The 17,829-nt window shown below is 40.9% G+C and overlaps 1 protein-coding gene across 1 annotated transcript in view; it reads left to right on the top strand.

The window, feature by feature from the left end:
- ADGRE3 (adhesion G protein-coupled receptor E3) overlaps positions 1-17,829 on the top strand; it is a 44,230-nt gene that overhangs the window by 10,285 nt on the left and 16,116 nt on the right. The window contains exons 6-10 of the mRNA XM_074338118.1: positions 1,253-1,256; positions 3,014-3,169; positions 8,973-9,010; positions 14,357-14,540; positions 16,748-16,870. Coding sequence (XP_074194219.1) covers positions 1,253-1,256; positions 3,014-3,169; positions 8,973-9,010; positions 14,357-14,540; positions 16,748-16,870 — 505 coding nt within the window. The remainder of the gene's footprint in view (positions 1-1,252; positions 1,257-3,013; positions 3,170-8,972; positions 9,011-14,356; positions 14,541-16,747; positions 16,871-17,829) is intronic.

Raw genomic sequence — 17,829 nt, 5'->3', positions numbered from 1 at the left:
GTGTCAAATAATTTGGAGGCCATGTTTTAAAACTGCCACACCCAATCTGCTTGTCGCTGTTTTAATAGAGGATTTCCATTTATATTAATATTTGGTGTAATGGCTGACATAGTTACTCCCTCCATCTTACTTTGCATTTTTTATTAATTTTATATTAGTATTGTCTTCTCATTTGCCTTGTTTCTTATTTGTGTTTGCTTGATCAAGCTGCTGTTAGCTTCATTTTTTTCCTTTATTTATTTGGAAGTCCTATACTTTTCTATCCTATTAATGGGTACCTTCTCTTTTCTCAATTTCAGTCAAACACTTGTTCTCTGCTATTATTTGAAAAACTCACCAATTATTTCCCCCATGAAGATGCATTCTTTTCCCTATCAAGGTGCTTCATTTCACCCTTGCTTCCCCTCCCCCATTAAAGAGATGCGATCTTTAAAATGCTCTTATTTTACTTCTCTCAATTCCTCCTCTTCCCTCCCACTTCCTCCATGAATATTAATTTTACTTCAAGGTTCATCGTTCATCCTTGCTTCCTCTTTCCTTCATCTTCCCCCAAGTTCAGGTTTCTGCACTTGCTACTTTCATACTTGTTAATCTGTTGTTCGCTTGGAGCCCTTTCTTGCATGTTTTCTTTAGATTGGGTACCTGAGTAATGTCGCTCTCAATTATTTCATAATCTCACATTTATTTCACTCTAACAAGTAGATTCTCTCTTGCCTTTTTTAGTTCAATCCTCTTATCCCAATAATCCATCTATGCATATCCCAGGAATCACATAAGCTGTCTTCAAGCTTATAGGGTTGCAGATAGGAATTCCAATATCAATTTGAGTTTCATTCCTTTTTTGTGAATTGTAACTTCTGTCTCACACTTTGTAAGGTTTTTCCCAGATCATTCTTACTTTTCAGTGGCTATCGGTGTCTCACATGACTACCCTAGCTGAAAGGGATTACTTGAGAGACTACTTGACAAATAGGAATAAGATTGCCATTTCTGGCCTGAGAAACGGTGTCTTATGCCATTTCTCAATCTATTGCTAGTAATGCTATAGGCTCGAAATTCTTGAGGAGCATTCACCTGGGCCTATGTGAGACATTGCCCCTTTCTAAATCGATGTCACAACAGGACCAACCCTTGTGGTTTATATTATGATTGCAAGATGCTCTTCAGCACTAACCATTAGGAAATTTTGAAAAGATACAGGTTTATTACATACAAGGCCTAGAAATTACACAACATACCAGAGGACACACAGCAAGGTCAGGGGTGGAAGGAGAGAGTGCACATGGGTTTCACAGGCTCACCCTTTACTGGTGAATTTAAAACATAAGAGTGGAAATTTAAAGCACAGGAAGAGAAAAAAAACAATTAGCCTAAATGGTCAGTTATCAAAATCAACCAAGATCTCTAAAACAAAGGAGCCTCAGTGTGGGGAGGTGGCCTGGTGCTTCATTTAGTCCAGTGGCTGGCAGTGTGTTTATTGAGATAGCTGTCTTTGAAGTGGATACCTCTTTGAAATAGATGCCTCAGCAATCAAAGCTTAAATCAGGCACTTGCATTACGAAAAAAAAAAAAAATGTCAGGTTTACACCACAAATAGAAACAAGAGTGACATGTCTGGGCTCCCAAGCAGAGAGTGGCTATGGAGTGGGCACTACGTCACACTCTGACAACCCCAAATTTCATGTTTTCTGTACTATGCAGGGAAATTACACATTTTCACGAGCCACTTGATATCATTTTAAAGGGGCTACAGTGACTGGAGACATATTGACTTAACAAAGCCATTCTAACTCGTTTAGTTATTTTAGCAGATGCATTAGTCAGCTTGGACTGCAATAACAAAATATCACAGACTGGGTGGCTTAAACAATAGCAATTTATTTAAATTCTGGAGTCCAGGAAGCCCATAATCAAGGTTCTCGTAGATTCAATTTCGGGTGAGGCCTCTCTTCCTGGCTTATAAATGTTGCCTTCTTGCTATCTTCACATGGAATTCCCTCCTTGCGTGCACGTGGTAATGGGGAAGGGGGAAGCGCTCATGTCTCTCCTTATAAGGCCTCTAATCCTATCAGATTAGGACCCCATTCCATTTTTCTTTTTCCTTTTTTTTTTTAACTTTTTTAATTTATTTAAGTGTGTTTTTCCATCAGCTCCAAGTCAAGTGATTGTTTCAACCTAGTTGTGGAGGGCGCAGCTCACAGTGGCCCATGTGGGGATCAAACCGGCAACCTTGTTGTTAAGAGCACCGCGCTCTGACCAGCTGAGACTACCGTCCGCCCCCAGGATCCCATTCTTATGACTACATTTGATCTCAGTTACCTCCTTGGAGGCCCCATCTCCTACTACAGCCGCACTGGGTGTTAGAGCTTCAACATATGAATTGAGATGGGATACAAACATTCAGTGCATAACAGCAGACATGGTTAATGTCCCACTTACATGCCCTCAGCATTCGCTATTCGTTTGCACACAGAGCCTGAAACTTTCTCTGGCTACTGGGCACCCCTCAGGCCATTCTCAGGACAGGTGGAAGTACTGAGGAGTTAACACTCCCTGGGAGCATTCCTCCACCAATAGATGATGAGATTTGGTGGGTAAATACCCCAGACCCCTTGCCCTTTGCATGCAGTCACTCTGAAGTGTTTGTTCTGTACGGCTCCCGAGAGGTTTCCAGAGGAATTGAGCCCCAGTTGCCCACTGTGGAAACTGGCTTGATAATATCCGCTTTATTTTCTGCCATTCCTGCTCTCATTTCACCAGTTCTCTTCCAGTGTTTTCTGGTATCACCTCCCAAATAAAATACTCGCTCTTGAATCCTTGTCTCAATGTCTGCTTCTTGGAGAACCCAACCAAAGTCAATGATGAAAGGAAAGAACAAAGCTAACCATTACCTAACTGATTTTCTTTGAAAACCAGGACAGACCCTGGCAGAAAGGGTATAGCCTCTGGCAAATATTAGATGCTCAATAAATCTTTGTCAAATGAATGACCAAATTTTTCCTTTGTGTTCCAGATACGGATGAATGTAAACCACCCATTAGTATATATTGTGGAGCAAATGCTGAATGTCAGAATGTTGAAGGAAGTTTCTACTGTCGCTGTGACCCTGGATATAAACTCCTCTCTGGGGATGCACAATTCAAGAATTCTAATGAGAACACTTGTCAGAGTAAGAAAGTTCTTGTCTTCCAGTCTCCCTTCCTCATTTTTCATTGAGTCTAACACCAGAAAAGATTTGTGTGTGTGTGTGTGTGTGTGTGTGTGTGTGTGTGTGTTTGTGGTGAGGACAGGATGTGTCCCTATTTCCTAGAAGGAAATGGATGATGGAAAGAGGAGAAAAAAGAAAAGAAGGAAGTTCAGAGAAATAATGGGGTTAAGAAGGCAAGTGGACTTAGGAGCCGGAGGTGACAAAGTGGTGAATGAGACAGAATTGTTTGAATTGCGAAGAAGAGAAACCCACCCAGGTTAACATAAGCAGAAAAGATGAGTTTATGATAAGGATGTAAGGATATGTCTTGGAACTCAAGGACAAAAATACAGCTGGGCTTCTGGAACGAACTGAAACTGGGGACTCAACACTATCAGGGTGCCCCAGTCTTTGATACTCTTCGGGTCTACTCCTGTCTTCTCTTTCATTACAAACTGACTTTCTCTGCTTCCTAGTCCACAGGACAGAAAATATGGCCAACAGCTCCAAGTCTCACCATTGTTGTTGATCCAACCACCCAAAGAGAGATCGATTGACTCTCTTTGGACCTAATTGCAAAGTCTTTGGAAATACACAAATTGGCCCAGTTGGAGTCGTATGTCCACCCTTGGATCTGTGTCCAGGGGGAGGTGCTATGTTGTATGAGCATGACCAGTCTCACAGAAACTACATAGATGGGGAAAGTCTATTCCCAGGAAACATGGGACTTAGTAGACTATCTATGAGGTACTGGCTACAGGTGGAATGTTAAGAGAGAGTCTTTAATGCTAAATTCCAGGAAGCGTATTACTAGAGAAACAATAACACTAATAGCTAAATACTTATTTCTTTTACACTATGTGCCAGGTACTACACTAAGTGCTTTACATGCATTATTTCATTTACAATAATCAGATGAGGTAAGCACTGTAGTTACAGATAAAGAAACTGAGGCCTCCAGAAGTTAAGTAATGTGCCCAAGGTCAGCCAACTAATAAGCAGGGTTTTAACTTGAGTCGACCTGGATTGAGAGTCCACACCTTTAGCCACATTTGCTGCACTGCACTGTGGGTCTCAGGGAAGCCATAAAAGGGACAAAACACTCCCTTTTTGGTATAGTAGTAGTAATAATAACAATAATAACAATAATAAAAAGTTATCTCTATATATCAGTTAAGATCCAGCCTGTAAAACAGAAACCATACAAGGTTCTTTCAAACATAAGGAATTTTATAGAGAGAATTGGTACTGGTGAAGGAAGAGCTGAGAATTCAAAAGGAGGATAGGGAGGCAACCCAGAGATTGGCAATAGCAGAAATCTGCAGTCATCCTAGAAGAACGGGAGGAAGTGGTATCACCAGGTTGGGTCCATCTAATGAGAGGTTGAAACTTGGAAGCCTATGCTGGAGACACACATGAAGCAGATGGAATGAGGAAGAAATACCCTGGCTCCTTCCTTCCTCTGCTCTCCAGTATTCTGCCAATATTTCCCATTGGCTGAACCCATCAGGAAGCCACAGGGCAAGAGGTCCTGGCAAATGGAACTCTTTGTGAAACAAAACAGAGCATGGAAAAGGTAGAATCTGAGGACAAATTGACAGTTGACCAGCAACCACTGTTTTCCAAGAATATGAAGGATTTTGCTTCCAAATGTAAGTTAAGGTGAGAGCCTGGTGAGACTGTAGAGGTAGTCTATTTCAACCTGTGTTGTTTAAATATGGCCGATGGTTCTTATGAGAGTGGAGGGATCACTCCCTTCTTTCCAAACTTTCTTCAAAAAACGAATCTATGAATCTCGCTTTGTACCTCTATATTCTTAAATATATTCTATTCTATTTTTAGCCTTCCTTATATAGATTCTCAATTTTTCTTTTCACTGCTGAGATTTTTGTTCCCTGGGTCCATAGCTGAGCCAAGGTTTAGAGTTGATGGTTCCAGTTGGAGGGTGGAGAAAAGATAATTGATAATGTTATGAGAGAAGCTGGCTGAAGAATGTCCCAAAGTGTTCTCATCCTTCTCACCATCACCAACCTTGTGTCTGTTAGGATGCTTTTGGCTTTAAGTAATATTATACCTGACTAAAAGTGACTTATCAAGAGGGATAATCAATAAATCCCAATATGACAAAAAACCCAGAGATAGACAGTTTCTCATTTTGTTAATGTAACATCTCAATAACAACAGAGCTCTGGTTTGGCCTGTGTTTGCTTTCCCTTGTGACTCCAAAATAGCTGCCACAGCTCCAAACATCACATCCTCATTCACAAAGAGAAGAAGATTGGTACTCCTGAGGTTCTCTCTCTCGTCTTACCAGGAAGAAATATTGTCCTCAGAAGCCTCCCTGTAGACTTCCCCTTATGTCTGTTTGGCTACAGCTGGGTCAAATTCCTAACCCTAAACAAGTTCCTGTAATAACAGAATGCAATCTCAGGGCTCAGTCCTGGGATTGGGGGCAGTGTCAACTTCACACACCTCAACAAAATAATTTTTTTGATAGCAAGGAAGAAAAGGAGCATAGCTGCTGGGTGGGCATTCTCCAGAGTGGGCCATGACCCTCTTTTCAGACCTGCGAATGGTGCATCTACCCCAACATTAGGTCCTGGAATTGATGGTGGGAATGAGAAAACTTCTCTTGTAAAGTCTCATAGATGATCCCAGGACGAGAAAAGAGTACATGTCTCTGGAATAGAGCCTTTCTCCTTAGCTGGTAGGACAATGGAAGTGAAGCTCCAGAAAGATGGCTCCCTTGTGCTCCTCTTCATTAAGGCCATGAGGTTGGAGATCCCACAGCAGATGGGGGAAGGTTGACACAGGTCACCGCATACCACCAGCACCCCCAGATCCTCTGAGGAGCTCACGGCTGTGAGCAGCACAAGCCTGCAGCTGGAGATCAGGAAACCTCACATCACAATTATCAGGCCAACTTTGCACCAATAACATTTGCACTAGGTCAGTTCTGCTGTTCCTTTTAACTTTAACAGGGGCATCCAAGACTCCAGAATCCTTCCACAAAGCCAAGAGTCTCAGAACAAAGAGGGACAATTATGCCAAAAGGGAAACAGGACTATCTGGGGAGCCTAAGACCCAAACTCCCTAAAAAGATTAAACCAAACTGGAGAAGGATGGTGGGAAGGGGCTTTCTAGGTGCAAAGACCCCATGGGAAGTGGGATGCCTCCTCCAGAGGCTGCACTAGATTACAGAGCCCCAGCTATTCCATAGCAGCGTCCTTAGGTGACTCAGTGGCCACAGGCGGGCATCACCGAGGATGCCTGTGGATAACTGACATTGCTTGTGCCCCATCCTGAGTCCTGTGTGTGCGTTTCCACAGTTGTGGAGGGATATGAGCTTTGCGCTTAGACAAATATGGATTTGAATCTGGGCTCTACCACTTACCCCCGCATGGCTGCAGACAATTCCTTAACCACACTGTGCCTCTGTTTACTCATCTGCTTAACTGATGTAACAAGAGAACCTGACTCACGGTGTTGTTGCAAAGATTAAATGAGATAATGCATGTGAAGTGGCATTTAGCAAATGGTAACTGATGATTTGGGGGCATGGTGCCTTCTTCTGTTGGATATGTCCACATCTTCAAGAGACAGCAGAGCAGACTGGTTAAGAACACTTTGCAGGGACATGGGAGCCAAATCCCAGCAGAATGCCCTTGGGCACATACTAACTTTTCTCCATCCTGTCATAAAATTGGGCTGACAGCCATCATCCTCTCAGGGCGTACACCTCACAGGGCTGTTGCAAGGACTTAATGAGGTACTATCATTTAGAGCACTTAGGACAGTGCTTGCTAATTTTGCTAGTATTGCATCTGATTCTAAAAACAAAAACAAAAAAAGGATAAAACCCCTGCTCCAGCTAGAAAGGTCATGGGAAAGTTCAGGTAGCTCTTACCATCAAGGGTATGTTTTCTGCCAATGGGAGGCGCTCCTGCAAGATTGAAGCCCAGGTTCTCCTATTTCCCCAGATCCCAAGCTGGAGCCCACACCAGGGCCTTGGAGCTGCATGAGCTCTGAATGTGAGGCTGGGGTCCAGGTGGGGAAGGTGAGAGGAAAGAGAACAGGGTGGATAGGAAGGGACTGCTGTGCCCTAAGTCCACCGCTATCTCAGACAATCAATAAATAGTTGTTGAATGAATGAAGAATGAATGAATGAATGAATTGAATTGAATTGAATAGATTGAACCCAAAGTAAATTAGTCTTTTACTAGGGATTAGGCACCTCTGTTGACAACATACAAACAGATCGAGATTCTACCTGAGTTCTGATGTTAACTTGTTAAATTCACCTTATTTTACAAGGAAGGGCAATGTCTTTGGTTGTTTTCCTAATTTTAAGAGCTCTTCACAGTCCTTTAACATGAAGTGAGCCCATCTGGGGTTAGTTATCGCCAAGGGTGGTAGGTCCTACAAAAAAATGTATGCAGCTTTCAGCCAAAAGCACAGCTTTCTACAAATAATGTGGTTTCCAGTAGCAGACACATTCTGAACTCAAGGTTATGAGTTAGAGTGCTTGCATTGTGTTTTTAAATTTATTTTTCAATTACAGTTACCATACAATATTATATTAGTTTCAGGTGTACCATATAGTGATTAGACATTTATCTAACTTACGAAGTGATCACCCCATAGTCTAGTAGCCATCTGACACCACACATAGTTATTACAATGCTATTGACTATATTCCCTACACTGTACTTTACATCCCCATGACTATTTTATAACTGCCAATTTGTATTTCTTAATCCTTTCACCTTTTTCACCCAGCCCCTTATTCCCCCTCCCATCCAGCAAACATCAGTTTGTTCTCTGTGTCTGTGAGTTTGTTTCTGGTTTGTTTGTTCATTTATTTTGTTTTATAGATTCCACATATAAGTGAAATCATATGGTGTTTATCTTTCTCTGTCTGACTTATTCACCTAGCATAATGCCCTCAGGTCAATCCATATTGTCGCAGATGGCAAGATTTCATTCTTTTTTATGGCCAAGAAATATTCCAAGTTCTTGCACTCTTAAGACAAAATCCTCAATATTACAAGAGAGCTCTTCATCCTTTTTGGCAAACAGACTCAGCCGAAAACCAAGATACAGGCTAGGTATAGATTTAATCTCAGTCTGATGCTAACAGATGCGTAAACATTTGCTAGCGTTTCCTCGTCTTTCTAAAACAGAGATGGTTGTCCTCACAGAGCACAATAAACACACATAAGGTCCCATTAACAGTTGATAACCAGCAAATGGACACTCCCAGTCCAGTTCTAATTCCCAGCCAGACTGTATTTAAAAACCTGAGGTAATTTTCTGTTTCCTCAGGCATTTCTGTTATAATGTCTAGCCGAGAGCGAAATAAAGAATTTGGAGCTGACACTTTCCTGCCTCCTCTATGCCAGGCAGGATGTCTCTCTCACAGCAATATTGACATTTGGGGTCCAATAATTCTTTGTGGTTGTGCATTTGCAGGGGGTTGAGCAGCGTCCCAGGCCTCCACCCACCAGATGCCAATAGCATCCTCGCCCCAAATTCTGACCACCAAAAATGACTCCAGCCACTGCCAACGTCCCCTGGGGGTAAAATAACCCCCAGTTGAAAAACACTGCTTTACAACATGACAAAGAACTTGGATGCTGATCCCCTCAAACAGCAAACAAGCTTGTCAATGACCATAAAGAGTACGACTTCAGACTTTCTAAATGCAGTTACTCACCTTACCCGCCCACCTCTCCACCCTTTCACTCTGGGTTCCAACAGTAACTTCCCATGATATCTTTTACAGAGATCACCTCCACAAACACAACCAGAGGCAACAAAGAGGTGAGTGGAAGCTGAGTCCTGGAACCTTGCCAGGTAACAAATATTTGCAAAGCTCCAGATTAGAAAATGATGGTGGATAATATGTATTCTATGTGTACTACATATTATATATCATACATTGATATATTATATATCGTATACATGATATAAATTATATTTTAATATATAATGTGTGTTAATTAGAATATATGTTTATAATATAACATTATAATGCTGTGTGACTTATATTATGTTCTATATTACTATGATATATACACATATCATGGTTGCCCATAGAACAGCATAGGGACACCAACCCCCCCCCCAAGCAGTTGAAAATCCAGGTACAACTTTAAACTCACCAAAACCTTCACTACTAGTAGCCTACTATTGACCAGAAGCCTTACTGATAACATAAACAGTCGATTAATGCATATTTTGTATGTTATATGTATTCAATGCTGTATTCTTAGAATAAAGTAAGCTAGAAAAAAGCAAAACGTTATTAAGAAAATCATAAGGAAGAGAAAATACATTTATAGCATTGGAAAAAAATCCACTATAAGTGGACCCATGAAGTTCAAACTGTGTTGTTCAAGGGTCAACTGTATATCACTATGTTTATGCCTATACTCATATACTCATATGTCACTATATGTCTCACTAGAGAGAGGGAGAGACAGACAGATACAAAGAAAGAACATGTATATATGGGTGTGGGTGTGTGTGTGTGTGTGTGTGTGTGTGGGTGTGTGTGTTTACTGCCCCCTAAAGATGGGATCCTATCCCTAAAGATAGGATCTATTCCAGACCAAGAAACACAGACTAAGCAAGACTGTATTAGGCTATGCTGAGCAGCTGCAACAAAGAGGCCCAAATAATCAATGGCTTTTAAAAGATAGATCTTTATTATTTCATGAGTTAACAATCCAGAGGTGAGCAATTTAGGCTAGTGAAGGGATTCTGCTCCATGGGACTGTTAGGGGCATGCACATTCTTCCCACATTGGATATTGCTCCACCATCACCTGGCATCTTGTCCTCAACTACATGGTCAAAGCTGAGTTGCTGCCGTGTTGCATTCCTACCAGTAGGGAGAGGGGAGAGGGAGTCTAGGGCAAGTTGGGTTGCAGGATGAAAACCGGGGAGTGGAGAGAGGGGATGCATCTACTCACTATACAAGTATGATATGCTGATAAGGTTGTGATCATTTCCTTAGAGACGTGTCTGTTTTTCTAATTTCTCAATTACTGTTGACATTCAATATTATGTTAGTTTCAGGTGTACGACATAATGATTAGACATTTCTATAACTTAAGAAATGATCATTCCAATAAGTCTAGTAGTACCCATCTGGCACCACACATAGTTATTATAATATTATTGACTATATCCCCTATGCTGTGCTTTGCATCTCCGTGACTATTTTGTAACTGCAAATTGGTATTTCTTAATCCCTTCCTCTTTTTCATCCAGCTTCCTGACCCCCCTCCCTCTGGCAACCATCAGTTTCTTCTCTGTATCTATGAGTCTGTTTCTGTTTTGTTCGTTCATTTATTTTGTTCATTAGATTCCATATATAAGTAAGATCATATGATATTTGTCTTTCTCTGTCTGACTTATTTCACTTAGCATAATACTCTCTAGGTCCATCCATGTTGCTGTAGATGGCAAGATTTCATTCTTTTTTATGGCTGATCAATATTCCATTGTGTGTATGTACCACATCTTTTTTATTCAATCATCTATTGATGGGCACTTGGGTTGCTCCCATATCTTGGCTGTTGTAAACAGTGCTGCAATGAACATAGCGGTGGGTACATATATCTTTTCAAATTAGTGTTTTTGTTTACTTTGGATAAATATCCAGAAGTGGGATTGCTGGGTCATATGGTAGTTCTATTTTTAGTTTTTTGAGGAACCTCCATACTGTTTTCCGTAGTGGCTGCACCAATTTACAATCCCATCAACAGTGCACGAGGTTTCCCTTTTCTTAGAGCTATGTCTTAAAATGACAATCCAGAAGTTGTACATATGGCCACCTACCTGCCAGGGAGATTGGAACAATATGGTGTGTACTTGGGCAGCATGGCCCAGATAAAAGTTGAGGAATCATTCAATTACTAAGAGGGGGAAATGGGTATTGCAGGACAGTTAAAAGGAGAGATACCAAGGAAGTGTCTGTTGGGCAGTAATCATTTAGTGTCTGTACACCAACTCTGAATTTTAACAAAAATAATGATCCATGTCGCTGAGGACGTCTAGTCAAGCAGCATGGGCTCATCCCTTCCTCTGTCCACTCCCCACCTCACCGTGCCCTACTTCAGAGGGATTGCTCACACCTTGCCGTCCCAATTCCCAGGCCTCCAGGTACGTGCTGTTCTCTCTACCTGAAATTCCTTTTCCCAGTTTCTCATCCAGCTTGCTTCCTTCCACTCTTCTTTCCTCAAGATTCAATTCAATTGTCATGTCCTCCTGGATGGCCTCCCTAAACAACCTCCATCTGTGTTAACATCCCTTCCCCCCATGTTCCAATGATGGGAGGATGCGGAGATTAGAAGTGTAGACAGGGGTTCAAATCCTAGCACCACAGTGGCAAGTGACATGGGCAAAGGACACACCTTCTCTGTGTTAGAGTTCTCCAGAGAAACAGAACCAAAAGGAGATCTGGATATATAGAGATTTATTATAAGGAATTGGCTCATGTGATTATGAAGGCTGACAGATCCCAAGATATGCAGTTGACAAACTGGAGACTCAGGAGAGCTGGTGGCGTGGTTCCAGGGGCCCGAGAACCAGGAGAGCAGAAGTCCTGCAGGCTTGAGACACAGGAAGAGCTGATGTTTCAGTTTGAGTGTGAAGATAAAAAGCCATTGTCCCAGCTCAAGACATTTGGGCAGTCAGGCAGGAGGAAAATCTCTCTTACTTAGATGTTTTGTTCTATTCGGTCCCCCAACTGACTGGATGAGACCCACCCCTGTGAGGGAGGGCAATCTGCTTTACTCAGTCTACCCATTCAAACGTTAATTTAATCTAGAAACACCCAGAGTGATGCTTGACCAAACATCGGTGCACTTCATGGCCCAGTCAAGTTGACACATAAAACTAACCATCACACTCTCCAAGAATTGATGTACACACCTGTAAAATGTAAAATGAAGGTAATAATGGCACCCAGCTCCTTGGATGGACAGGAAGAGTAGGTGAGATAATACATGTGACATACTTGGCACAGTGATTAACTCTGGACCAATCCCATCCATGTTATCCACGTTATGACCAGAAGACTGACAACATTTACGAGACGTGTTGTCACTCCCCTAGACTGTGAGCTTCTTGAGGGCAGGAATAAGACCAAGCCCACATTGGGAGTTCAGCAAATATTCATTGAAGTAATAAATAAATAATCATGTAATCAACTGGAACATTTCGTTATAAAATGTCATTGCCAGGTTCCTCAAAAAGTTAAACATAGAGTTACCATATGACCCAGCAACTCCACTTCCAGAAATATACCCAGGAGAACTGAAAGGACGGACTCAAATAAATACTTGTACTCGCATGTTCACAGCAGCATTATTCACAATCACCAAAAGGTGGGAACAACCCAAATGCCCATCAACAGATGATGGGTAAACAGAATGCAGTCCAGCCATACAGTTGAATATTATTCAGCCATAAAAAGGAATGAAGTTCTAATACGTGTCACAATGTAGATGAAGCTTGAAGACATTGTTAAGTGAAAGAAGCCAAGCACAGAAGTCACATAGTGTATGGTTTCATTGATATGAAATATCCAGAACAGGCAAATCCATAGAGACAGAAAGCAGACTGGTGGTTGTCAGGGACTGGGAAGGGAGGATGGGGAGTGACTGCTTAATGAGCTTTTTATTGAGGTGATGAAAGTGTTTTAGAACTAGATAAAGGTGGTGGTTGCACATCATCTTGAATGTACTAAATTGCTGCTGAATTGCATACTTTAAAAGGGTGATTTTTATGCTGTGTGAATTTCATCTCAGTAAAAAAAAAAAAAATGCATTGCTGGAAAAAGATAGGTATAAAGGCATCGCACTGGGTCAGACCCCACAATAGCAATTCTGAAGGCCAGTACTTCAGCGCCTACTCTGTACAAATGGGTTTAAATCAAGAAGACTTCAGCTGTCACTTAGAGGACAGAGAGAGAGATTTTCTATATCGGGCGGGCAATGTAGGCTGTTCCTAAACTAGCACACTCAGCTCAGAGTTTCCATGAAGACTCAGACTGAAAGAGCAGAACATTAAGGAGGTGTATGCGAGCCCCTAGTTCTGAACGTTCCTCCAGCCCTTTGTAAGTATCACTCTGCTTGTAACTCTTTGGCCTGCTAGCATGTTCCTCTTAAGAGCATTCGTTCAGTCCCTGGATTCTTACTGAGCGCCTACTATTCACCAAGGACTGTTCTAGGTGATGGGAAACAGCTGTGAACAAGACGAAGTCCGCATCCTGATGGGACTTGCTGTCTAATAGCCCCCTGGGTCCCCTGGGGAGCTTGTTAAAGGGCAGGTGTGGATTTAGTACAGCAAGAGTCTGCATCCCTACCAGGCTCCCAGGTGATACTGATGCTGCTGGCCCGAGGACCACACTTGGAGTACAAGAAAGTGGGCATCGGCATAAAAGCAGTCTTTCAACTCATTGAAGTTTCCATTTTTAAAGCTTCACCTTGGCTCTCATTCTTCTCCAGCAACTGGTCCATCTCTTTGCTATCCTTCGTAGAAAATTTCTTGATTTAAAAAAGCCAATCAGAGTGTCTTCTGCGCTAGAGTCTACCTCAGAGTTTCTCTTTGTGTAATGTTGTAATAGTCGAGACGTTAGTCATTCTTTGCTGTGTGGGCTGTCCCGTGCACTACAGGGTGTGGAGTAGCATCTCTGGCCTCCCCCCACTGGACACCAGGAGCACCCTTCAGTGGTGATAATCATAAATGTCTCCAGACATTACGAAATGTCCCCTGGGGGGTCAAAATCACCCCTGGTTAAGAGTCACTGGTCTATTTCTAGCAAACTTACCACTTCCCTGTGGTAAAAGAGGTTCATAATAACTAACCTCTATCTGGTATTTACCAGGCACAGACACATAGCATCTCTTAACTCATTTAATCTTGCCAAAAACTCCATGGGGTACTCTTACTGTCCCCATCCTAAGGTGGGGAAACTGAGGCACAGAGTGATTGAGTGACTTTCCGAAGGTCGCAGAGCCGGTGAGTGGTGATGTCAGGATTTTCACTGGGTCCTCTGGCTCCAGAATCTGCTTTCTCGTGCTTTCTACTATCCCTCCGGGTTGTGGGACCTATCAGGCTAGATTTTTTTTAATTCTTATTATTTATATCTTCAAAGCTACAACAGGTTGTTGAGGATTTTGAGTCACTTCTCACTAACACGACTCTGTGGGGAACAGGAGAGAAAAATAAAGTCGCATCTAGGGCCACATCTATTCTCCAGACTACGGAATCGAATGTTCTAGAAATTGCCTTGAAAACTCCAGATCAAGAAATCCAGAAAATTCAACACAGTATTATGGGTAAGAAGATGATAAGGCCTGATGCATATGGGGGGCTGGTTACTAGCTGGGATCTGGATTAAGCAATCAGAAAAATAAATAAGTATACTCCCTGTATGAGTCCATTTATAGAAAATGCAAACTAATGTATAGGGAGAGGAGGGTGGAAGGGATAAAATAGGGGCATAAGAAAATCTGGGGAACTTGGGGGTGATAGAAATGTTGCCTACCTTGATTGTGGTGGTGGTATTACAGGTGTATCTGCCAATAAAACTCATCAAATTGTATACTTTAATGTGTGCAGTTTCTTGCACATCAATTACACCTTCCTGAAGCTATAATATATATATATATATATATATATATATATATATATATATATATATATATATATATATATATATATATATATATATATTGTCAATGATTTCCAATTCTGGGTCTCAGATTTTGGCTCAAAAGTATTTTATTAATCTGGTGGCTATATAACCTAATAGCACATGTCGAAGAAACTTCTCACTACATGTTTTAAAGATAAAAATCCTTTTATTACACTTGTCATACATATCTGTTATATAACCAAGTGACATGTGTTAATTCACTTTAACTGTGGTCATCATTTCACCATGTAGATGTGTGTCAAATCATATTGTACATCTTAAATATACACGGTTTTTATTTTTTAAAATAAAATACCAAAGCAAAACCCAAGTATTGTTTTTTAATTGGAAAAAACATATGAACAAAACTAAATTAGACCAGCCAAATCTGCCCACAACCCAGTCTTCCAACCTTATACCCACATAGATACCTGTTTGATAAAAACACACGTATTTGTTGTGTGTGTCGTGGATACGGTTGCACAACCTGCTTTTCCACTCATTACCTCACTAACATCTTTCCATGTAAGCATGTAAAGCATCATTACCTACACTGTCTTCAGTCTTTTAAAGTTGCATTGTATGGGTGTGCCATAATTTATTTACTTCCCTATTCTGGGAAATGTGGCATTTTGCCAAACAACCCTGTGATAAAGACTGCTAAAAATTTATCTGTGCATATTTGTTTGGTATTTTCTTAGGATAAATTCATAAAAGAGGAGTCGATAGGTCAAAGGGAAGAAACATTTTAGACCTATGACACATATCACGGTATTGGCCTCCAGAAATGTTTATTGCACTTTTATTTGGCTCAGGGATTTCAAAGAATTGGTGTGTGCCTAACTAGCCATTTCTGTTTTACCAACTTGTCTGAGAAAATGCTTCATGCTCTGTAGAAATAATAAGAATGAAAATAAATTTGAAAGATAAAATCTAGTGCCTAACCATCTTGGGAAAGTAGATCTGGACACTTTCTTGCTAAAATAAACTATTTCCATGTTACAAGTAACTCATCTTTCCTGATTTGGCCAGTTTCTAATTGATCGGTAACCAGGGCCCTTACGTCAGTGGGCTTCAGCCTCCCGGTCTATAAAACAGGATAATAATATTATAGTACAAATAATGCACTTAGAAGTAGGGCTAGTAATTGCTATAATTTTGATTGTTGTAGTTTCCATTCTCTTTTATTACAAAATTTTATTTAAATAGTATTTTTTTATATTCCTATCTATTTATAATAGTATCATTCTTTGTTATTTTGTTACTTGCCTTCTGTACGTTTTTAAACATATACAAAAGGAGATGTAATAAAAACCCTGCTATAGCCATCCCTTAGCTTCAACAATTTCCAACTCACAGCCAATCTTCTTTTTAAGCTAAATATTTCTATGAGTTTGGCTCTTCATTGCAATTCTTCCATGACTTCATCTCTATTCCCCATTATAGCGATAAGCCACCAATTATTTAATCATTTCCTTCTTGTTGAACATTTAGGTCATTTCCTATTTGTTCGCCATCCTGGATCTGTGCTGCTATGAACTGTCTTACAGGTTTATGTCCTCTTGACCACAACTGTTCTGAGAATAAATTTCTAGAAATGGATGTGCTAGAGAATGGTAGTTGAGAACTTGGTTTCAGGAGTTAGAGTCTCACCTAATTTCTGACTTCAGTTTCCTCATCTGAGTACCGGTCCCTCATGGGTTATATGAGGCTGTCATAAGATGACAACGTATAAAGCTCTTAACCCAGTGCCTGGCACCTCCTAGATATCTGTGGCCTGTTTCTGTTGCTGTGCATATTTTTAAAGCTTATAATAACGGTAAGCTCGCCCGGTGCTTTTCTTACCAGCTGTAGAAACTCGAGTTGTTACAGACAATTGCTCCAAGGAAGGAGAGAGGAGTTTCACCTTGAACGTCCAAATGAACGCAATGGACATTCACTGCAATGACGTCATCCAGGGAAATATACAAGGTACATATAGGGTGGCTGCATTTAGAATCCCTAAGACACACATAGCAGTGTCACTGTGTGAGTCATGAGGAAATGTCCCAGTAGGTTCCTCCCTGATGGTTTTGTTAACCTAAGACTGTGTCGTTTGACTCTTTTCTGTAAAAAACAAACAAACAAAAAGAGACATCTTCCCAAAATGAAGGCTTTCTATTCTTCAGCATGGAAGAGACTTCTTTGCAATTTGAGGGCTGTTCTGTCTCTGTCTCCGTTTCAGTTCACCCAGAAGCATTCCTGGTAATGAGTTCAAGTGTAAGGATTGATTTTATTTGGGAGGTGACCTCCAGGAAGCAGCCTCTTCTTTGCCCCTCCTCCCACCTTTCATATCATTTTCTTCTAAGGGTAAACCCTTTCTTATGTAAATCAGCTTAAGCTCTCTTGGGTTTTCCCGTACTTCTCATCCCCCAAGATTTCCCCTGTTCGATAGAGAAAAAGTTCCTGGCTACAAACACCAAGTCTGACCCAGACTGTGGGAAGGGGAAAGTCACTGAAAATTTCAACGTATTTCAACCCTCCTCTATGTGAATGTGTGTGTGTGAATATATGTGGGTAAGCACATATGTGTGCATGTGTGTGTATCTATATCTGCACATATATATCATTTCAAAAAGGTAAATAATGACTCTCAGGCAAATGTAAATGAATCATGTCAAAAGACCATATTCAACTCGTTAATTAATGAAGGAACCAATAAAATAAGACAAGTTCAAAGGCAATTTGAACAGATATACACACATGAACGTATTCAAATATGGGACAGTCACAAATGCGAAATCAAATGCTAACAAATGCAAAACCCTATAGGGAATACAATGTAATATTTGGGCTTATATTTTCCATAGGGCAGAAATCAACTGAATATCTACCAGACAAAATGTATTTGTGTCTATGAAAAACACTATTTGTGCTACTATCAGTTTTCT

Source organism: Rhinolophus sinicus, linkage group LG07 (genome assembly GCF_036562045.2).
Source record: "Rhinolophus sinicus isolate RSC01 linkage group LG07, ASM3656204v1, whole genome shotgun sequence".
Taxonomy (NCBI): Eukaryota; Metazoa; Chordata; class Mammalia; order Chiroptera; family Rhinolophidae; genus Rhinolophus; species Rhinolophus sinicus.
This window is presented reverse-complemented; position numbering and strand designations above follow the sequence as displayed.